General features: G+C 39.2%; 1 protein-coding gene across 5 annotated transcripts; it reads left to right on the top strand.

Moving 5' to 3' along the window:
- Nucleotides 1–1,517: 1,517 nt before the first annotated feature.
- Nucleotides 1,518–22,144, top strand: rxrba (retinoid x receptor, beta a). Of its 5 annotated transcripts, XR_011908403.1 has the most exons (14): nt 1,519–1,700; nt 2,459–2,607; nt 4,268–4,503; nt 5,153–5,306; nt 5,420–5,599; nt 7,370–7,390; nt 8,983–9,143; nt 9,376–9,505; nt 9,827–9,959; nt 12,970–13,005; nt 15,626–15,717; nt 15,868–15,973; nt 16,333–18,012; nt 18,053–22,144. XR_011908403.1 is itself a non-coding variant. In XM_072370883.1 (13 exons), exons 2-13 carry the CDS (start codon nt 2,592–2,594, stop codon nt 16,478–16,480), a joined length of 1,413 nt encoding a protein of 470 aa, XP_072226984.1. In that variant the 5' UTR covers nt 1,519–1,700; nt 2,459–2,591; the 3' UTR covers nt 16,481–18,046. The 5 variants fall into 5 exon arrangements, 4 of the variants coding, with proteins under 4 accessions (XP_072226986.1, XP_072226984.1, XP_072226987.1 ...); XM_072370883.1 differs by lacking the exon at nt 18,053–22,144 and having other exon boundaries at nt 16,333–18,046; XM_072370885.1 differs by lacking the exons at nt 12,970–13,005; nt 18,053–22,144 and having other exon boundaries at nt 1,518–1,700; nt 16,333–18,046.
- The last annotated feature ends 1,601 nt before the right edge of the window (nt 22,145–23,745 follow it).

Below are 23,745 nucleotides of genomic sequence, written 5' to 3'. Positions count from 1 at the left end.
TTCTTGAAACACAATAAACACGAAAACACTGATAATTCTACAAGTTCTATACAATTATTTATCTATTTATTGTAATGCCATTTTAGTCCCCTTGAGGGTGATAAAGCATCAAAAAACACTAGAGGAAACCATCAAACACATGCAACAAAACAGTGGAAGGAACAACTTGCCCTGAATGTTTTAATCGAAAGACTTTTCGAAGCTGAGCGTGAGTGTAAACTTTGCATTTACCACTTACATTGATGGTGAACATGGAAAGAATGAAGAATTTTTTTGCTGATTCTGAATTAACTATGTTTATGTGTTTTTACAAGTGTTTATAGAATGAAACACTTTTCAGGGTGATCATAAATACAATAAATAAAGCACTTTTAGTCTGTGATAGACTGATGTACACTGAAAAGAGAAGAGAAGGAAAAAGCAGAAAGAAAGTGATTTTAATTGATCAATTTAGTGTTTCTATGAATAAATTATCAACATCTTATATCTTAAAATTGTTACTTTGGCTAATAATGGGTAAATGTTGTAACAAATATTAATAGCATGCGTTCAAGGATGTTAATAGTATTTAAAAACCAAATAAGGTTAATACTGGATTATTTTGTAGATTATATTTGTAATGTATTTGCTTCATCTTTCAAATCTTCTCAAAGAGAATATTTCTATAAAATGGAATGTTTTGTATTATTTTTCATGCAGGCGTTTATTGTTCATATGTTTCTTTCTTTGTATTTTACTTCAAATTAAGGTCCTTTAATAAGTTGTATATTTAAACAAAGACATATTTAAACAAATTCCTCTGACAGCGTTTTAATTGCAAAATATGTACATTTTAGAGTCATTAACTTGTTGAATTATCCCCACCATACCCAAACACACACAGCTTTGATCGCAGTTTCATGACCTCCTCCATTTACTAAGCATACACATGTAGGTTAAAAATCATGGACCTACTGGCTGACTGTACCTGGCAAGAAACATATTAGCAGTAAGCCATTTAAGTTTACAATTAAGAATGTTTTCTGGAAGTTTGCTATTTATTTAACTTATGTTAACCAGGCCAACATATGTTCTGCTCTTGCATTAAGTCTACATCAAAAAATAGTTTAGATGTAAGTTACAAATTATTAGTGATATATTTTGAATGTTGCATAGAAAAGTTTAAATTAATTATTTTGTCATTGACTTAAGATGTTCTATAAATAAAGGACACAACGAGGAGAAAGTAAAGTATAAACTGATGCTGAAAATTAACAAATTCTGCCTTTAAACCTACCAGAATGCAAAAAATTGTGCTTGATAAAACCCTTTCCCATAGCTGAACAAAACCTTAGCTCATGAATTTATCAATGTCCGCTAATACCCTTTTCAACAAGTGACACACTAAGCTGAACTCATCTTGACCTCCTGACCTCTTGCACTGGATGTCTCATACACTCAGAGACAAGTCAACCACAATAAGGCCACACACACAACCCCTCCCCGGCCTTAAAGAAACCTATCTGCAGTGCGTTGCAGTAATTTGGGGGCCCGAGTGTTCAACTGTAAGAGAGCACTAAGCCAAATCTTCTACCATCATCATGTTTTCATCGTCGCAGGGGGAGGGAGGGCTGACTACGAGGCAAAGCGGGGGGAGAGGCAGACACACGCGGGGCCTAGTCGCCACATCTTTTCATACGAAGAAGCTGCGCCGCTAAACCGTCAGTAATGTGCCTTTACTTGTACGAACTATGTATTTGGGTCATTTAGCTTGTCTAAATACACAGGAAAATGAGACAGTGGGGGAACAACCAGTGATAAGCTGTTATTTTCTCTCTAGCTCTCCTCCGGTTCATTCAGGCTTTTTAGCTTGCTAACTGGTTTTAGTTGCTAATTTTAGTTAGCTAAAGTCTTTAGCTTGTTTTGCCAAAGTTTGCCAGATATAACTTGATTTCCTCAAAATGTTACATATCTGTCCTGCTATCCTTGCAGATTGTGTCGAGAGATGTATTCACTATTTTGGTCACCTCAGTTTTACACCAGGCTCGGACCTTTAAAGTTTGCTAGTAACGTTAGCATAGCTTAGTTTACGACCTGTGGGATTGCTAACGCTAGCTGACTTCCAGAAGCAGTGGTTTGTTGCCATCTGTCAGGGCTTCGTCTAAGCTATGATGGGCGTTTTAATTACTACAATAAGCTTTGTTATTTATTTTTTTTATTAAGGAACACAGTGTAATAGCTATACTGTATAATGACAATACAGTATTGGCATCAGCTGAGCAGCTGGCGGCTTTGCAAAGTCGTACTGTAACGCTGTACAAAATGCCAAAAATGCATCAAACAGCCGAATATTCGCCAAGCACATAAATATCTTGGCAAAAACTGGGTGATACTCATGTAATTGATCATTTTTATCACCTAAATGGCCACTCGCTGCCAATCAATTTATGTGTTTCTCTCTCTTGTGTTGGAATTTTAGACCCGTTTTTGGTTTCCCAAACCAACTCCGGCCCGGGCCTCAGTCCGCGGTCTCGAGTTTGATAGCGGGTTGTTAGAGACGGAAGTACGTCGGACAAACGCTGCCAGCCAGCCCCTGTGCCCCAGCCACCATCATGGGAGACAGTCGAGGTGAGCAAAAAAACTTCACACATTTATTGGCAAAGCTGTGATCGGATTGTCCTTGAGGCTACTCCATCTTTATGCTTATATGTAATAGTTGAAGCTTCATGGATAATATTTTATCCACATTTGAAAACTAGGAGGACCAAATAATAGGCTATGATGAAACACAAACCTATCCAAAACTCTCCTGACAGCTGTTACAGTCTTACAGATTATTTATTTGCTATAAATCAATCAGAGTTTGTATTCCTCCTAAGCAAAGTGGGCGATTGTAATGTGTTTGGTATTATTTAAACCCGTGGGTCACGTTTTCCTGAACACTCCTGCCTTTTCAGAATGACAGTATTGTTTTGTAACATGTCATGTAATAATACTCATGCGGAAACTAATCTGTCATCATCAGTGTGTCAGTATATGACTCATGGGCTGTCAGTTTAGTCTGGTGCACAGGATAATGTAATGTTATGTCTGCATTTTTTCTGTAACTCTTTGTGATGTTGCTGTGCTCTAATAAAGTTAGAAACATTTTTATTCCTTATGCTTATGAACCTTTTAAACAAAAGATCTCACTGTAACTCTTCTTTGAATGTTGGTTCATACACCAGGAAAGCAGTGGTGTTATACTCAACTGCCTGAAAATAATTTGCCAGAAACTGATTGAGATTTGTAAGGAAGAAATATTTAACTTTAAAGTTTGGGTGCAAATAAATGTGATTATAGTTCCTTCAGTTTGAGTATTTGATCAGTTTTGCAAGCACTGTTCTCTTTGGGTTATTTTTGATGATTTGTCAGCACATATAATCAGCTGATCTAATTTTTTTCCTTGTAAACAAGAAAGATAAACTAATTCAGCCAGAAACCAAGTACACAGCCTGAAGCAGTGAGTATGCAGCCAACAAAATGTCCGCTTTTAGTTGGGATCATAAGGAACTAAACAGTTAATTTACCAACAGAAGGCTCGTAAATCTGACTTTTAAATAAAATTAATTAAAATGATTACATCATGGACTCCATAAAAGGCTTTTAAATACATATTAAGATTTTTTTGGGTTAATTAAACACCAGTCAGAGAGAATAACTGATGCTATCCTCACCTCAGGTGCTGTTTGAAAATGATTAATCCAAACTGAATTTACTTTGTTTTTTTTTTTTTGTTTAGCAACTCAATATATTTTAATTTAATTTGACAGCACTGCTTGTGAGTTGTCAGTTTTTACTTGTTTGCTTTTTTAAAGCTTTAATGTAAAAATGCCTTCAAATAGCTCAAAGCTGTAAGATTTGCTTTACCTCCTGGAGTTAGACTCCATATTGACTGATGACAGTTTCTCCACATTTCTATAGCTGGTTCTGGGGCTGATAGTTGACCAATTTTATTTCTTTTGGATAACATCACCAGTCAAACCATTAAACTTGTAGCACAAAATGACTAAATTGGTCTCACTTTTACAGACGGGCTGGAGGAGATGTCTAAAAACCATCAATCATGGGAGCGGAGTGGGATAGAAAACAGTGGCTACACTGTCATGATAGTTTCCATTAAAATGAGTTGCTTTAAGGTCTTTTGGGCACTACAATTCATGGCAGTGACATTGTTAAAAGAGGCGCTGCACACCATGCACTCACAGGATGTTATGTGGATGTTGCCCCTCTGGTTGTGTCTTGTCAGATTCTCGCAGCCCAGACAGTTCGTCTGTGTCCTCCCCACCTTCGGGCCAACGCTCGCCTTCGCTGGTTCCCTCCGCCGCAGCTTCCATGACCTCCCTGCCACCCATTACCTCCACCGGGGTCAACAGCCCCGTCAGTAGCATCGGATCCCCCTTCTCTGTTATTAGCTCATCGCTGGGCTCTCCCTGCTTACCTGGCACCCCGTCAGTGGGTTATGGCCCAATTAGCAGCCCTCAGGTAAGGAAGGGTTGTGACACAAGTCGCTGTCTGGTTTTTATTTATGTTTTTGTCTGTGTTTTGACACGGATGTGACAGCCACTGTGCATGATTTGCAGGAAGCAAAGAACACTCCTGCCTTTTCAGCATGACAGTTGTATTGTTTTGTAACATTTAGTGTAATCAAGTGTAATAATACACGTGGAAACTAATCTGCCATCGTCAGTGTGGTGCACAGGATAATATAATATTATGTCTGTTGTCTGTGGTGTTGTGCTCTAATAAAGTTAGAAACATCATCTAGTTTCAACTTTCCTGAAAATGACTATTAATGCTTTAATAGGGGTCAAAAGAACTGTAAAGCTCATTTATACTTACATCTCAGTTGCATTGGAAAGAAAAATTAATAAACTGTAATGATTATTATTCCCTAAAAATATATTTTTGATGTAAATACAAGAATGATTGTATGATTAAGAATGATTATGACTCCAACTTATTCTTCTAACAGTAATACATCAAATTATCATTTTTCTTTGTCCTTAAACATGAAGCACATTAAGTTATAAAATCTTGATGATTTAGGCTTTTTCCAGAGCTTTGATTATTGATCTCTCTGCATTATTCTCCATTCAAACGTGTATCTTTTGCTGTTGTTTTTTTTTTTCAGATCAACTCAACAGTGTCCATGTCAGGGCTCCATGCAGTGAGCAGCTCCGATGATGTGAAACCTCCACTTGGCTTGAAGCAGCTGTCGTCCCACAGCCCGGGGCCGATGCTTTCCCAGAAACGCCTTTGTGCTATCTGTGGAGATAGATCCTCTGGTGAATATACAGCTGTTTGCTGTGTATAGCATTTGAGTTAAAGCCGTGGTGTAATAATAAAAGGTTGGTCAAATGACTTGAAATAACTGCAAATCTTTTTTGACATTTTTCAGGTAAACATTATGGCGTATACAGCTGTGAGGGCTGCAAAGGCTTCTTCAAGCGAACAGTTCGGAAAGACCTGACCTACACCTGTCGGGACAATAAAGACTGTATTGTGGATAAGAGACAGAGGAACCGATGCCAATACTGCCGCTATCAGAAGTGCCTGGCCATGGGCATGAAGAGAGAAGGTGAGCAAGCAGGAAATGAACCCTGTAGGTTGCTTGTTCTTAACTATTTGCATCTGAAAACTCAAAATTTAGACACATTTATTTGGGTTTTGCATTCGTGCTCAGATGTTTAGTTTTAAAGGTTGTTTCACTCAGGAACTCCACTATAATGACTATTTAGCGAGTTTAGTTTTAACACCTTCCCTTTACACTTGCAAACACATGGGCTGTCCCTGAGGTCATTCAGTGTCGTTACAGTTCATCAAAAGTCTCCCCTCAGAAAGGTGCGTCAGATCCATTTGAAAAATGAATTTCTTCACTAAAATGAGAGAACACACTTTCTGCATCCTTTCCACCCAGAAGCATCCTAAAATCTCTCACATGCCAGCAACTTTTATAATAGCCAAAGGGTCTAAACCCCACTGTCTGCATAGATCTTTTTACATTTTGCATCCATGGTAACCAGGTGTTTTAAAGCATTAAACCAGTGAAAAACTCCAAGATGGTACTTACAGTTGGCCTAATGGTGTTTTGTGACTTTTGTTGTCAAGTTATTATCCGGATGTATCACATAACCACGCCATTTTCATTAGGTGTTGTCTTCATATCGCCATCAATCATTGTTAAATGCACCTAATATATTGGGTCAATCAAAAAGCCAAAGCAGCGGCAGCAGCAAAACCAAATGACCTCAACAATTTTAGATTCTCGCAATGTCTGAAATTAACTTGGAATCTCTTGTTGCTGCTCTTTCATTGTCTGAGTTAAACACTTCTGAAGTCCACATGATATGATTATTTGGCTTAATTTATTTATAGATCATATTTTACACAACATAACAGTACCAGAAGTGCCACGAGCACTGTAACTGTAATCTGGCAGGCTCCTCCATGTAAATCTTGACCCTAACCTTTTCACTCCTCCTTTTAAATGATATTCTTCAACTAATCAATAAATAGTAAAATACAATCAACATGCAGATTAGTTTCATAACTTTCTTAACTAGGGAAGCATCAGTAAATACCCCTTTAATGCATCTTTTCTTTTAATTTGGTGGCAATTTAAAAGGAGTTTCAGATATTTTCAGACCCAGACTATGTGACATCTGTCCAATATCTAACACAATATAACCAGGTCACTTACTTTCATAGCTACAACAGCAGTCTTAGGAGATCCGACTAAAAATTTCTACAGCATTTTCAACAGGGTGCGTGTGAGACATTTGAGGCGTTTGCATAATTATCTGTTATTGATTTGGCACCTTTTACATATACAGCAGTTTCCCTGCCAATCCTAACAGCTTAGAAGATGATTAATGAGAACCTGCTGTTTGCTCCAGCGTCACAGTTTCAGATTTTACTCCAAAGGCAATTTTTTGACTGATTGGTCCGTCACTGGGATTAAAGAGTTGCTCTCACTGCTCACGGATTAAGCGATAGTCTGGCACTTTAAGTAACTCCAAGGGTCTTTTATGTAATATTTGTCTTTGTGTGGTGTGTATTTTTACATATTCAGTGCCAAGAATTGCATATATAAGTCGTTACGGAGTCTGGGCCGGTCTGAATGAAGCTGTCTGAATGATACACGACTGTTTAACAGCTTGACAAACTAGCAGTGTTAGATATTTTATGTCTGGACTAAAATGTGTACAGTAGAGAATAGAAAGAACGAGTAAAGAGTGGTAGAGAGGGAGGTGGGGGTGGGTAAGTCTTGTAAACACTAACCCCTTGCCCCCTCTCTTCCTCTTTTTTTGTTTCCTCTCGTTCTCTCCCCCCCTCCCTCCTTCTGTAGTGGCCAAGATGAACGACAGATGTAAGGAGAAGAGGGAGGGAGGGGTGTGTGACTGTGTCTGTATGAGCAATCAACATGCAAAGATTATGACACTGTATTACATTACTGAGAAGGACTTATTTTAAAATATTTTCCATTGTTTCTTGCCAGTGCTCAGAGGTGGACCTGAGCAAGCCTGAAATTACTTCCACATGTTGGTTTTTTTAACCTTTATAAATACACAAAAAGTTTGAATATACACACTTATTTTAATCATCATCCTGCTCTCCTTAAATATGTTATTTATTGTGTACACTCATCTGGCTTCTGCCCAGTGAGGTCACATTTACTACCGCAGAGCAGTTCCACATCTGCTCAGAGCTTACAAGATACTTGGATGCTTGAAAAGCGGCAAGAGTTGTGTTTACAGATTTCTTTTCAAGCCAATCTTTGCATTTTAGACCTACTTCTCCACACTTTTGCACACACATCAAACACAGTGATCTGTGGAGATTGTTGGTTAATACGAACAGTCTTTGCTTGAGTTGAGTTCATTGGCTTCGAACTTTAAGCGCTTAAGTAATTAATTAAATCTCACAACAAAGGAAAAATGTTTTCTTTCACTGTGACATTGTTTAAACAACTGATACTTGCTGGATTTTAAAGCACAACCCAAGAAAATTTGGTATTTGGCATAGAATCATGATGGTAATGACATCACATTTCTCCTCAAGCCTGTTTTTGATTATCAAACAAAACCTCAATTTTGGTGCTTTCTTGACATTTCCTGTTGAATGACTGAACAGTCAGCCTGGATGGTTGGTGAACAGGTATTTTTTTAATCTATTTTCTTAATATTCCTGCCTTCACTTTTAGGTAAGTAGACCAAGTTGTTGATGCAAACATAAACCAAAGCAGCAAAGTCACCTCAGTCCGTGTTTGATGATTTCCTGGGGAAAGTAAAGCTTTGACAATGAAAACTCTGAACTTTTGACTGCAAATGATTTGCAGTAAAATATTAGTAAGTGTAGCAGCATAAATATATATAAATATATACTTTTAACTGCCCCGCTTATAGTTAATTAAATCAATTAATTTGGGCTAATGCGAATTATTTTGTCCCCCAGAAAATCTGAAATGGATAAAATGCTTCATATTTTCTTACAAGTCAGGTTCTAATAAACCTTTACTGAAAGGAAAATACAGAGAGTTTATGGAGTTGTATTTGTTGTCTTTACATGTTACTTTTTGCAGTAAGCAGGTGTTTTTTTTAACTTTAAAAAGCCATTCATTTCTCTTACGCTTCCATTCTTGTTTTTATAGAAACCTTTTTCCTAGTGATCTTTAGTTCTTATTTTTCTTCTTGTCTGCACTTAAATTGTACGTCTCTATCCTTCTTTATCCTTCCTGTTGACACATTCATCCCGTTTATTATTTTGTCACCACCCTGTTCATTACTTTGGCTGTTGTATTTTCTTTCCTCTGACCGTCCACATTGACATCCATTGACCCAATCCACCCATCCTCATTGCTTCCTCTCTACTCTTCACACTCTTATTCCCATTAATCTCTTTCTTGTCCTTTATTGTTTATCCTGTGTTCCTCCCCTCCCTTTCTTTTTCCCTCTCCTGCAGCTGTTCAAGAGGAGCGGCAGAGGAACAAGGAAAGAGAAGGTGAAGTGGAGTCCACCAGTGCAGTGAACGAGGAGATGCCAGTAGAGAAGATTTTGGAAGCAGAGATGGCTGTAGAGCAGAAAACTGAGCTTCATGCAGATGGAAGTTCAGGCGGCAGCTCTGTGAGTTTTCTGAATCACAGGAATTTACTCCAAGCTGTGTTCCTTTGAAGCGCTTTAGACAGTAGTATTACCAAATTAAGATTTTGATACAGTTTGAACAAATTACCGATTAATTCAGACACATGAAGTAAGGCTTTATATTTAATCAGAGACTGCGTGTTTGCCTTAATATTCTTGTGAGCTTGTTTACATGACTAATACAGTCATAACGCTCCACCTCTGTTCATTTCAGCCCAACGACCCTGTCACCAACATCTGTCAAGCAGCAGACAAGCAGCTCTTCACTCTGGTGGAGTGGGCCAAGAGGATCCCCCACTTCTCTGAGCTGCCCCTGGACGATCAGGTCATCTTGCTGCGTGCAGGTAAACCTGTTTGACCCGAGAAGCTTTAAAGAAGCACTGGTGATTTTGCTGTTAGGTTTTATTTTCCACTTCTCAGTCACAGCTACTACACTTACTGTCATACAAATGCCAGTTTGTTTTCCTTCCTGACCGGGTTTTATACATCATGAAAAAGGGGAAAGTAAATGGGACATATGTGGACTGTCTATACAGAGTTTTTTAGGGATTTTTACTGTTACTGTTACACTTTTAACTTTAGCCACTGGTGGTAGATCTTAGTAAAATTACACAAATACAAAGAATGACTGAAGGAACATTAATAGCGCATCTACCTTTCAACAGGCTGGAATGAGCTGCTGATTGCATCGTTCTCCCATCGTTCCATCTCAGTAAAGGACGGGATTTTACTGGCCACCGGCCTCCACGTGCACAGGAACAGTGCTCACAGTGCAGGTGTTGGAGCCATCTTTGACAGGTAATGCACAGATGCATGCGCTCACAAACCGACCGACTCTTTTCACCATCATTCAACTGTTATCCAAGTGCCTTTTTGAGGCCATTACACTTCATTTTGAATTCAAAACTAGAAAGGATCTGCTCCTATACAGTGTTAGGATAGAATACACAACCTTCTTTTGAATTCTCCCAATAAATTAATATACGTCCTTAAACCACAACGAGGAAAGACGTAACATTCTGTTACATTCTGTTGTTTAATTATCAACTTACAATCTGTGTTTTTATAAAGTAATCCAAACATGAATATCATGCAGGTTTAGCCTGATAAGTGAATTCTAAGGGATTTAGAGTAGTGTCTTTTCTCTCTTTGGTTGGCTGCAACTGCTGTGTTCTGCATTGGCTGTAATTGGCTGAGAGACTCTGCTTCTGTAGTGCTGCCTGTAAGATTTTGGCACATGCAAGGGAGGGTGGGGATTAATTGTTACCCATAAACATGCATGCATACCCACACCCAGTCAGTGGCAAAGCACCCATTGTTGCATTATTCTGTGATTACTAACACGTGAACATATATATATATAATATATATATGTGTGTGTGTGTGTGTGTGAGAAATTACCCTTAAAATTATTTAGATCATATTAATCTTTAAGTCTATATCCCATTATTATCAATGTTATAGTGACCACGCACTATTGTTTTATAATAGTACTTTCAGCCTTTATATCTAGTTTAGGGTTATAGGTGCATTAAGTAGTTTTCTTAAATTATCACCACGAACTGCTGTGTTTAGGGGAATGTGTCAGGAGCACACGCAAGGCAGGACGTGATGCAAAAAGTACACCTTGGAAATAGGTGTGTTTTACTTACAGCTGCTGAGAATGGCAGATCAGAGTCCTTGATGACTGTTTTTTGTGTTGACATCCATAACACGTGTTTGACATGTCAACAATTGTGACAAGCGAGTGGAAAGTATCATACAGGTCAAAGGAAAAAAGTATGAAGCAGCCGCTCTCACCAGCACACACTCACAGTAAATGTCCCACAAAGTTAGCCGCTACATTCATCGATCGATCTGATTAATGATCTAGTTAGGCAGTCTTCCAGAGATTACCTAGAAATCTGGCGAGAAACGCCACAAACTATAGATACATGAACAAAGGATTTATGTCAAAGTGGGATGTTTTTGCACACTCCATCTAAAGATTATCATACACTTGAAGTTTAAGTGTTTGTTACATTCTCACCTGACCTGATTAACAAACTCTGCATTTGATGATAAAGTAAAACTCAATCACATCACAAGGTGTTAATTCACTGTTAATTACACAGTAATTATATTGGTATTGAGGGTGAATTTTACCTACAAATCCAATCAGGTTTAAATCAAGCTAACTTGGCTCTTGGCAAATCGCTCTATGATGTTCCTCCGATAACTTCCTCGTAGCTCTGCTCTCCTGAAGCAGCAGGCTTCTGTTTCAGCTTGGCATCAGCATCTGTTTGAGGCGATTAAACCACATTTTGTTATCGAGGACAATGTAAAAAATGAAATCATAAGCTGAATTTAATTTCTTTATACTGTATTCCTTGTTGAAGACTATTTATTTGGTTGGTCCTGAAGGCAAAAGACAACATTATTTCACATTTACACAATATTTCGTAAAACTGAACACACGCTGTAAAAGATAGCAACCTACTGGTTTTGTCATTCTAAAGTGGAGGAGGTGTATTTAGTTTAAAGTAACACTATAGAAGTTTGTGAACCCTAAAATGATGTGCTTCTGACTTGTTTTGAAGTGCATTGACTTTTGTTATGTACATTTATGGGTCTGAAACTGTGACAGAGTACCACAGGACTAAGATACCACAGGTCACAACTTTGACCGTTTTACTTAAAGGTTCTTTGAGATTTCTTTTGGCTTTTGATGGCGTCTTTGTGGCCTCTTCAGCATGACGACAAATTCACATGTGTGGCTATACATCACAGAGATGATTTGTTTTTATGGCAGTGGTGTTGGATCCCCCATATTTATGTTTCTGAAGGAAGTTGGTCAACCATTGACTTCAGCATCCTTGTCTTTTCTGTCCTTCCCTGTGACCACATTGTAAATTACTTTAAATAACTTTAAGTTTCAATAGAAAAGAGTAAAATGGGCCCCGGACAGTTGTCCTCAAAGGACAAATTAGCTATTGAAATATAAACTTTTCATTTCTACACAGCTCTAAACTAGTTATTTTCTCTCGTAAAGTTGAGCTTTTAACATGAAAAACTGTACAGATTCTTTGTTTTGGGCCATATGAAGAGCTTCTGTTTTTGTGACATTAGCATTGAACCCCAACATATCACGGTGGGTCCACAGAGGAAAATAACAACACCTCACCAATGACAAGAATGACAAAGACAGTAGGCATGCTTTGTGTTTTCTGAAATGTTGCTTTCTATTTGTAATATAAAATACTTTTCCTCAATGTTGTACTTTGCTCTTGAGCCTATATTTTTAATGCATCTTTAACCACAGCTCAGTTGAAATATTGTTGAGGTTACATTTCATGATTTGGTAACATTTATAAATTTATAGCGGATCATAAATTGAGGCTGAGGGTTTTTCCCACTTATAAACATTTTCATGTTTACTAATGGTTTTCTGCTGTTATGCATTTGGCTATTAAGATTAATTTTAACCTCCTGTCTACCTTTCCAAGTACATATGAGTATAAGAGTGTCAGATGTAAGACTGAAACAGAAGTCCATGTTTAGCTATTTATAACAGAATATTAAAATTGATTATGTTTTGTGCAAATACACAAAGAAAAATTGAAGCCGAGGCATGAGTAGTCCCAATGAATTCTGCTCAAGAATGGCACCTGAAAATTTATACATGATACTACAGTTTCAACCTTGTGAAATTGTATTTAAGCAGAGACGATCTGTAGCGTTGAAGGGGCTCAGTACACAGAAAGAATACTGTGATAACAATGTAACTGTGTAATAACGTTGTAATAACACATTGTGATTGAATACACAGGGCGCACAATGCTGAGGTTGGGGCCATATTTGACAGGTAATTACGCCACTACACAAACACTTTTCTTGAACCCCTCGTCTTTGACTCAGCATGAAATTAAACGGAACGAAAGCTAACAGGCTGATGTTTTGGGGCTTTTCTTAAGCTCAGCAACAGCTAGCTGGGTTTCTTGCGACAAAATGTACGTCTGAACAGCAACTACGGAACTTATTCATCCTTTGATTTAATGAACTTTTTCTTTGCGACTTTGACAGCGTAATGTGACCGCCGACAGAATATCAATAATGTCTTTTTATTTAGTTGTGTTTAAAAAGGCTTGTTGAGTCTTACCAACCCATAAAGAGCAGATAAAAAACATGTGGATTAGCTTGAAGAAATATGTGGTTGTGTGTCCAAATTTTCTATTACTCCAGTGCTCGGCTTTTATTTCCCCTAATTTACTGTGGCGCCCTCTGATGTTTTGTCAGCCCTTATCAGTAAAACTGCTCAGCAACGTGAGAACATTAACGACATGCACTTTGGGTGTGTACCAAGAATCATTCGAGCCTCTCTCCACCTTCACAACTGAATGGAAATAATACATTTATCCATTGTGTGGGTGTGTATAAAACTTTGCCATGACTGTGCACTCGGGTGGTGCCTTTTGAAAATCTACATAATTAGATACATACATGCATCTCTGATCATGAACAGCTGAGCAGGAGGTAAGTCCACAATGCCCATCACTCTCCGGCCTGTACTCTTTTCCTCTTTCTGAAGTCATACTGGCAGGGACACACTTCATGACTCACACAACTCCCTTTATGTGTTCTTACTCAACACTTCAAGCATGATGAGAAAAGTGTTGGTTTGGTTGAAATTAACTTATAAAAAATCTTATGAGATTAAAGAAAGGAATTTCAATTACAAGACAAAGCAACCAAATGAACAAACCTCTGATATATATTTCACTCTTTATTGGTAAAAAAATTTTTTTAAACATTATATAACAGATTTAAAATCGACCTTTTTGAGAAAACCCATAGCTTACCTTAAAGCTGCCACCTGAAAAGATTTCAGACCTGGTTGTCCTGGTGACGCTTGTAAAAGCAGACGCCTTTTCACACATTAGAGCTCACAGAAGTCTGGGGTCAGCAGACCAAACCTGCATCATTTTGATGAACTTAATTAAATCCAGCATGTGTTGTTTCCTCTCACAACATGAATGTGTGCCACAGTGAAAGCTGTTTGTTATCTTGCAGCGAGGCAGGTGTTTTTTTTTAAAGTGTACGCCTGTCGCTTACAATATCCCAATCCTAACTAATCTCTTTAAGAAAGAAAATCGGATAGAATGACAGTTTTCTTGTTTTTTAGATGCTTTTCTGACGTTGTAAGTGCTGAGCTCACAAAGGCAAAGAGTCCAAACCCATCATGTAAAGCTCAGCTGCCTTTATTAACTCATGTAGTGAGAGGATTTTATAAGAATGTTCACTAAGCTGTTAAAGATTCTCATTTTAATGTGAGCCAATCCGGATATTAAACCTTTGTTTATTTCTTTTCTGTAAGTGATAGTTCTAAAATATGACTGTACATTTGGACTAATAAGATCTAAATAAATCCGAGTCATTTACCCTGTACGCTGAATTATTACATTGTGTTTTTACCACATCTGATTAATCTGTTGAGGACACAGTTGCACTGAAAAAATAAGTATTATTCTGGTCAGTCTGACCAAAATAGCATGAAACTGAAGCTCTCAAAACCAGACAAACACACCCAGATAATGTGATTTTGAATTGAATCACTCTGCATGTATGCACCCCCACTAGACTCAGATGGGCCTGGGTGCTTTGTATATGCTCCAAAGTTCCATCTTTTTCATCTTTTTGCATCTTTTTGTCTAAACGTGTCAGAAACTGACTGAATATCGGTGTATTGAGGCCAAATGCCAACTCGTTTAAAGCATTTCCAAACTGTCGATTTTGTAACCGCAGCATCATTTGACTAAATTACCAAACAACTTCAGATAAATTAACTTAACATTTGTGATGTGAAGCTGGCTTCACTTACATGTATCTGACAAGGTGGAAGCAGCAGAATGTCTTGAATGTTTTCTCACAGAGTCCAAAGCGTTGTGCCACCCTGTGAACATATACTGGGACAAATGGGTGCTATTAAATGACCGGGTCAAACTCTAACCGTGGCTCAATTCAACTGTGCATGTAACCGTGTTAAAGCCTGAAACTACTAACATTTTTCTCTCCAGCCTGTTCTCGGTGTTAACATTTTGCAGCCATTTTAGTCATCCTGACACATTTGTTCGTATATCTAACACACAAACACTGAGAAAGTGGGAAAGAAAAGTGAGTCAGCCAAAGCTACGACCAGCAGCTTGCCACCCTGGTCCACCTGCAGAACCAGCAGTTCAGCCATGCCATAACTATTTAGGAGATGAAGTCGCTATGCTGTGAAATAGCCACGTATGATCATGGAGTCTGTTTTTCTTATCTCTACTTTTCCTTTTCTTTCTCCGTCCTGTCTTTTGATTGATTTCCTGCTCTTTTTTTTTCTTCTTGTTCTTCCTAACATGGGTTTCCTTTCTCTTCCATTGTCTGACATCGTCTTACTGTTTCCACACGGGGTTTCCTGCTGCATATCTCTTCTCTTCTCTCTTCAGGGTTTTAACAGAGCTTGTAAGCAAAATGAGAGACATGCAAATGGACAAGACAGAGCTGGGCTGCCTTCGAGCAATCATCCTCTTCAACCCAGGTACGCAGACCGGTAGAAGGTTGGAAAACACGTGAAAATATCATTAAGCACATGAAACTAAGATGTTTGTAATGTTAAAATGAGAATCTTGTTGAATATGTTTAAGTCTCTTTTAGATATAATGCAAATTTTGTCTGTTTTTACCTGAAGATGCCAAGGGTTTGTCCAACCCCAGTGAGGTGGAGCTTCTCAGAGAGAGGGTGTACGCATCTCTGGAGTCTTATTGCAAACAGAAATACCCAGATCAGCAGGGCAGGTAAGGTATAACACAGGCCAAAGGACATCCCTTGTTGTCTCTGTAGCACAGACCAGCTCGATCATTTTTTGATCGTCCAGCATGTCGGAGATCTATCATGCAGGCTTCAGATCCTGTTAGAGGACATGACCACTGAGCAGTAGTACTTGTGTACAGTATTAAGACTGACCAAACAGCCTGGTTTACTCACACAGATTCAAACGTATATAACCTATAACGTATATATTTGATTCCACTGTACTGAGTTCCATTTGCAGTAATTGTAGAGTTAGAATTTCTGATCAGCGTTTCAGACATCAGGCTTTTGGTCATTTGATCCTTTCTGTACTTTATCTTCTCATCCATGCCTTGTAATCCAGGTTTGCGAAGCTCCTCCTGCGACTCCCAGCACTGCGCTCCATCGGTCTGAAGTGCCTGGAGCATTTGTTCTTCTTCAAACTGATCGGTGACACGCCCATTGACACCTTCCTGATGGAGATGCTGGAGGCTCCTCACCAGCTCACCTAGAGGAGTCACCGTCAGATCGGTCAGCATCCGATGCACACCAGGATTATCAACTCGGCCTCCTGTGTTTGGTCGTTGGCTCTTTGTGTTGGGCCTCACTTAACTTAAGCACCTGCTGGTTTTAATGCACCAGCTTTAACACACAAATATTCCCTGTCACCATGGTTAACTGTCTTCTCACACACACATTTCCCTAAACCTGCGTACATTGATTGACAGACTATCACTCATGTACCGATAAAATTGTATGGAATGAACAGTATGATCTTTTCCCCTTACTGGGTTTCCCACCAAATGGTTAATAACTTAATAGATATAATCCTTTTTATCCCACATATACAGTAAATGTCTTAAGTTAGGCTTCAGTTTTCACATCTTCATGTGACAGTGGGGTTTTTGCTTCTGCATAACTGATATTTTTCTCTTGTTTTTACTTGGGTTACTGACAGTTACTGCTAGCTGCTCCTCTGTATGTTATCACTAGCTTTTAGATTTTAGCTTGAAATCAGGTGCAAAGCATTTGAATCCATGAAACAAATGAATTTCTTATTGTCAGGAGACGTCCTATAAAGGACATGTAAGCACCCGACCAGTTATTTCATCAGATCTGGTAAACATTGAAATATTTTATGATTGTTTTTTTTTTTTCAATCATGCAGAAACTTGTTTGAGTTTCTATTTTTGAAGTACTGTACTCATGAAATGAGAGCTTTTTCTTAGGCATTGAAATCCAGGAAAAGCGGGCTGGGAGCACTTTGTCTGAACTTGAACTTAGTCCCTCCCACCCTGATGCGCACAGAGAGCTTTGTAAGACAAGAAGAATGACTTGAATTTCCTTTTTCTTTTTCTAAAGCTTAAATTTTATCCTTTTCTCTACTTTGGCAGATGTTTGGCATTTTAAACTGCTTGAGGCTCGCAGGAAGTAAAGCTTCACGCAAGGAAAAATCCTATTTGTTTCACTTTTATCTCCTGTTCCCCAAATCTTCCCTTTACTGGTGGTCATTAATGCACTTTTGTCAGTTGTGACTGTGTAAATGTTCCTACTTCTTAGAAATGACCATCTTTTCTCAGACACCTAAGATGAACTTCAAGGTACTAAGCGTAGGGTTTTCTCACTCTTGCATCATTTTTTAATCCTTTGGCTTATTGTTGAATTTGGCCAATGATTGGTGACTTCCCTTGCAGATTACAAACCAGTTTAAACTAGTTTGATATTAACAACCAGGGCTGTGGTTGAATTTTACGGCTGTCAGCAGCAGTATTAGCCTGTCCTAACTTTCAGCAAAGCTTTTGTCAGCCGTATTGGTCACGAATGAGGAAAATAATCTTCTCTTCCCTCTGAACAATCCTGTGTTGTATAATTGGACAGCTTGTATCTGAGTGTGTGATTGACTGATCTGGGAGTCTGTTGAGTAAACTGATGTGTCTGACATGTGACTTTTCTACTTAGTAGATAATGAAGTGTCTTTGGACTGTATGCTTGAGATGTTTGAGAGGCATTGCTCCACTCTAGTTTGTCCTCTCTGTGTAATGAAGTGCGATAGCTGTTTTTAGGGGTTTTTTGTGCAGCACAAGAAAAAAAAGCAGCAGAGATGTGAAGTGGAAAGGGAAAAATGCAATTTCAGCTGGTATTTGATGCGTTTGCAATAACTTCGCAGCCCACTTCTTGTGGATGGATGCACATTTGCAAGCAGTGTTTTGATAACATTCTTGTGTGACTTGTTGCTGTTATGCAGTAATTAAATCCATCGATGCCGTGCAGTTTAACTGAAATCCTACACCTATTAGATGCAGCTGTGGAGCTTTGAGTGTGTATCGGCCCAGTGCTCAACACTTTTGTACAGTAGATGTAAATAATACCAAAAACAAACCAGAGTAAAATATGTGGCTCCACTTAACAAATTTCTATTTTGTGCTTTTGACTCAACTATGGAGTCGTCCCCCGTGTAATTACATCACCATGAAACTGTTTTTGAGCCGAGGGCCAAACCACACCTCATTGCTGCTTTTGCACCAATTTCTGCCAATGCCTCCTTTTGTTCTTGGTAACAGATTGGCTAGATCATGTTGGCAATGGCACTTGACATTTACTGTGATTAAAATCTTTGAAGAGAAACTGGATCTGAGCATTGCAGCCACCACATGATCAGGAAAGCAGCAGCAGCCTATGAATTGAACTGTCTGCACTGGGGTACACAGTTATTTACTTCCATTCGTGTGAGTGAAGTATTTAAAGGAGTGTTGACTTTCTGAAGTACATTTTGCCACCTTATCAGTCACCACATTTAATAGTAGTTAGAAACTATATTTTGCAGTATCATTCTACAGGGAAGAGGTACTGCAGTCCTCTCCCAGGTGCTAAATCATTAATGTGGTATTTTAGTGGAAGACTTGCACATTTACATCAATGCAAACTCAGTATGCAAATACACAGACAAATCAAACAGCCATTCGCCACACTTGCTTACAGTGTAGATATCTCTCTTGAAATGATTTTTATCCTTATGACCCCCGTCTTTGTTGTTGTCTCCCAACTGTGGAAAATGATTACCAGCAAAGTTCTTTTGGATTTTGGCTGTGGCTGATAAGAATTTGTACCCTATCAGACTGAGCCAGTTTGTTTTTTATGTCTTGGAAAGAAGTTGAGCTGGAGAAAATGATTAGATCAGCTGTTGGATTTCAGGGTCCAGAAGGACCAGTGAACATCCTGCTCAGCGTGTAGTCCAGATACTTCTCAGAGAGAATTCCCGGCCTCACCCATCTGATGTGGACACGGAGGCTGGAGGCTGACCTGTAAGACAGGTGCCTGGATTCTTTTTTAACATGTAAGGACGTTGGTGCTGTTTTAGTTTTCCTCCATCTTTGCTTATGTTTGCTCAGCTCAACGATGTAATCTCCAGAAAAGTCAGTCCCTTATGTTGACTCATTTTATTGTTCGGTGGCAAAGTAAAGAAAGACGGTTTCTGACTTATGATTGAGATGAGGCACACCGATATCTGCCAGCATTTTACTGTATGGGCTGTTGTATCGTCTCAGTGCTTCAGTGGCTTCGTTTGGTTCAGGTGAGCTAACAGCGGTTTGAGACTTGAGTGTGAATGATTCTGTGGCCAATGAGCTTTTAGATCTGTGATCTAGCTTAGAGTTCAGCTGTCCAAACAAATTGGGCTTAGGATGGAAGTCTGTGAGGTTCAACTGATTTTAGGACTTTGCTTTGCATGAATAATCTCTGGTTGGTTGAAACTTTCTTTGCAGGATTTTAGTTTTTGAGTTCCTTCTTTTGACGTTTTAGCCTGATGCAACTGCAGCCATGTTTGTAACTGGGGATGGGAATTATTGTGGTCCGTGTATACTGTTAAATACTGGTCACACAGTGCTGACTGAGCAGATACCGACCTCTGTAAATGATTCCTCAAACATTTTGAATAAGCAGCTTGTATATTGTAACGTCGTTCAGCAGTTATTTTAAAATAACTCTGTCCGTTACATGATTTTAATTGGTCATGAGATCATTTACAGTTCCCATCCCTCCATATTAAAGTGACTTATGCAAGTTTAGCAGTTGCATATCTGTATTTCATTACATTTTACATTGAGCCTAGCATTTAATGGTGATATATATACAGTGATAAAAGCTATACAGTCAGTGCAGGTTCTGTAGCTAAGCCACATTTAGCTTTGCTGAGCAGGCTGGTTTTTTTTGTTGTTTTTAGCTAAAGCTGGTGGTTGGGTATTTCTTTTCTTTTCTTAGCATTTAGTACGTGTGGCCACGTGTATGTTTTTGTGCACGTGTATGGAATCTGCAGCTACGCCTTTTAACTGGCAGAAAATGTACCTTTGGCTGTGACTCGCTGAGCGCTATTGAATAAATTAGTTGAGTGAAATGATAGAAGAAGCAGGAAGAGGTAGCCATTGGTGTGTTGACCTGAAGCTTTATGAACACAACCTGTTCTCCTTCCTTCTGTTATTTTCACCACATCTCATTTGCTATGCTTAAACCTTAACATCTTATTCTCTCACCAACGTGGGCTCAGATTTACTGAGCTTTGCTTTGGACTGAACTTGTAAACTTAACCTATGATTCTTGGACTGTTTGAGGATGTGAAGCTTTTTAACGGGACAAGCTTGCGTAGGAGAACTGTAGAGAAGGGATTCAGCGCCGCGTGTCCCTCTTTGCTTACTGTACTTGACGGCAGAGCTGCGAGAATCTGCGGTAACCGTGGGAGACCGCTGAATCGCACCGCCCACAATTGTTTGTCATTGCAACGGTGTGCACTCAAGGCAGACGCATGCTGTGACCTTTTGACTGTGTAACAGTATTGTTGTCGCCATTTTTGTTACATTTTGAAACTTCTCTTGGGTTTTGAAAATAAAGACATTGATTATTATGCTTTTTCTTAAATGGATCGCAAGCTATGACTGAAGACTTGATCATTGTGTGTAGATTAGACATGAGGGAGGCGTTGGTGCACGTCCCCTGGAGCCCAGGCCGATCCTGTTATAATCAATACGGTTCAGCGTGTGCTATGCAGCCTTGAAACCACCACCCTCACTGTTTTTGTTTTTTAATCACTGCCAAGCTGTTTGCAGCCGTCTTAAATGCAGGGCCACTCAGTCCCCAGGCTAATCTGTTATGTTTGTTGTGATTATTGTGCTGCACACTAAAGAAAGTGCTCTAACCTTGGCCTGTCGAATGCATTCTAAACAGGGGCCCCGTTAGAAATGGGATGACAGCTCGTGTGGCGAGGGCCGGCCTGGTCACTGGAGTAGTAGACCAGTAGTAGACCAGTGGACCCCTCAGGGTGCTCAAGCTGTGCATCGGTGCTTTTCATGGGGTCCCACAACCTGACAACATACATTTGTGAATGAAATGCAAATAAGGAAGGATTAAACGGGGCTAGCCAAGCCCTGGACCTGCTCTTCTTCAGTCGGATTTGATTGAGTATATCTTTTCTTTTTTTATTGCTATGTTAGCCTGGTCTGGCTTTAGCTTGAATTTATAGAAATAAAAACCCTCCAGAATCTTTTGGATTCTGAGGTACAAGCTGTGGTCCTGACTGTTGTAATGCGGTGCAATGGCCACCAGATTTTATGCCCCATTTTGCAGGGGGCACCTCTGAGCAAGGTCAGGTTACAGTGGAGGAACTTGCCAGGAGGGATCAGCTGAATATGACGGCTCTCCTTGAGGAGGAGGGGGTTGCTGGTGTTTAATGTTGGAGGGCAGGTCAGAAGGAAGGGAAGGAACCTGGATCAAGCGTTCAGTTGTTGATCGAGAGGAAAAACAGAAATACCTATTTTCTAGTAGATCTAGGATCTTCCTTAATTGTTTACTCTACACCTTAAAAACTGTCACACTGTTTATTTGTCTTGTTTCCTGTCTCTGTTTTCCAACTATGCTATTCACCTTTTCTTTATTACAAAGTATTAAACAAATGCAAGAACTGAAAAATCAGAATGGAACCTGTCTCTCTTGTGTTAATTTGTCTCTTTCTCTTGTGTCTGTTCTTTGTCCTGTTTGTATTCTACTCCATTGTATATGTGGAGCTGTTTGACTTCTGTGTGCTTTGGGGATTGAAAGAAGAAAAGAAATATGATTTTTTTTTCGCTCATTAATTCTGAATCTTGTTTCTGTTTGTTGTATCATGTCCGAGTAAAAGTTTTAATACTGTATGTCAAGTGTTTCTCATTTTTAATTAAAAAAAAAAAATCACATTTGAAGCATTTTATCAGTAAACAGAGCTGCAAAGAAAGAAAAATGAGCAGGATTCACATAAAATATCCTCCCAGTGTGGATGAGAGGTAACGTCACAGCTCGGCTCCCACTGTGTCCTGGAGAAATATCAGCTCCTCAGTCCAGCAGGACCCCAGGGCCCCAGCTGACCACTGGCACTGCACTCCTTTCTTTGGACCTCTAGAGGGAGCACTGACCTTTTGTCCTGTCAAAGTTTCAACAACCACCATCTGCTGTTGTTTCTCCACCTCCTTCACTTGATTAGAGCTGGTCTCCACCTATTTTTCACACTTTTGTCAAAACGGAGCAGCAGAACTAAGATTACCGACGTCTTTCTGGTTAAATGCCCCCCTACAGTCGTGGCTCTGTCCCCTCTACCTCACGTTTAAATTCTGAGGTTGTAATTGTTTTTAAGACATGTACTTTATGGATGTTCTTTCACACTTTCTGCATCTCTCCTCCCACCTCTTTGTCTCCTCCCTCATAATGAGAAGTTCATCCTTCTGTAAACTTTAAAACTGCCGCACAGCTTAAGTTTTCCCTGTTTGGTTGATACATCGTTACCGTCGTTATTTCCCCGCAGGCCTCCTGCATTTTTATTTTTATTTACCAATGAAATGATGTGGAAAACATACTTCAGGGAAATTATTTTTAAAAAAAAACATGAATTAGCAAATAACCTCATCAGATTTACAAGTTTTTGGCTGTTCTCTCAGAGCGGTGGTAGATTAACTACATGTCAAAACGAACTAAAAGATGAAAGGTCGCGGAGCATCACTTTACATGTTGCAGATATCTGCGCCAAGTGAGCCTCTGTGGAAGCTGCTCCTGTAGTACCAGCAGCTGCCAGCAGAGGGAGCACACACAATGAGCTCTCTGTTGAGTTCACAGTGCATGAAGAGAAGACCCTGCAGATTCTCAACATTGTAAGCTGCCCATTTTAATTGAATAACCTTGTTATTTACGTAGAAAATGGTTGTGAAAGTGTGACTCCAGAATAAGATTTTTTACCTGGTGAAAGACGCCATGTGTCCACTTAAAAGGATTTCTATTTTTCCTTTTATTATAAAGCAACTATTACAAAGTTTAACAGTATTATAATCAGTTGTTTGAAATCAGAACGATTACAGTTGACTTTAACTATATTTTCTCTGGCTGCTGAACCTTTCACACAACCCTTGGCATCCTCGCTGTCCACTTTCATGCTTCACTTCTTTCATCACAGCTTTCTTTGACTTTTTTGTTCACCGTCACTCTTTGTCCCCCTCCTTTTATCATTTGGACTTTTTGCATCGTTTCTGTCATAATTTAGTTTTCTTCCCGTGTAACTTTCTTGTCGTCCTCTCCCCACAGTTGCTTTCTGGCTAGAACTCTTCATCTCCTTTCCTCCTCCTCTTCCATCCCCTCCACTGTGGCATGTGAGGCTGAACCCTGCAGAAAGACACCTTTATGCCAGGGGTCAAATTCCCTTTAATTTCTGCCTCAGAAATGCCACTTTTCACCAGGTGAATGTTATTGCTGTGCACTGAATATACAAGCT

The sequence above is a fragment of the Leuresthes tenuis genome, unplaced genomic scaffold (genome assembly GCF_036924035.1).
Source record: "Leuresthes tenuis unplaced genomic scaffold, fLeuTen1.0.hap1 SCAF_18, whole genome shotgun sequence".
In the NCBI taxonomy this organism is placed as follows: domain Eukaryota; kingdom Metazoa; phylum Chordata; class Actinopteri; order Atheriniformes; family Atherinopsidae; genus Leuresthes; species Leuresthes tenuis.
Note: the sequence above shows the minus strand (reverse complement) of the source record. Positions and strands in the feature narration are given on the sequence as shown.

What these genes read in the sequence shown, in the direction of transcription:
- rxrba (XM_072370883.1), top strand. An exon ending in GTTGGAGCCATCTTTGACAG is followed by an intron (nt 9,960 to 12,969) that starts GTAATGCACAGA and finishes TTGAATACACAG; the next exon opens with GGCGCACAATGCTGAGGTTG. An exon ending in AATCATCCTCTTCAACCCAG is followed by an intron (nt 15,718 to 15,867) that starts GTACGCAGACCG and finishes TTTTACCTGAAG; the next exon opens with ATGCCAAGGGTTTGTCCAAC.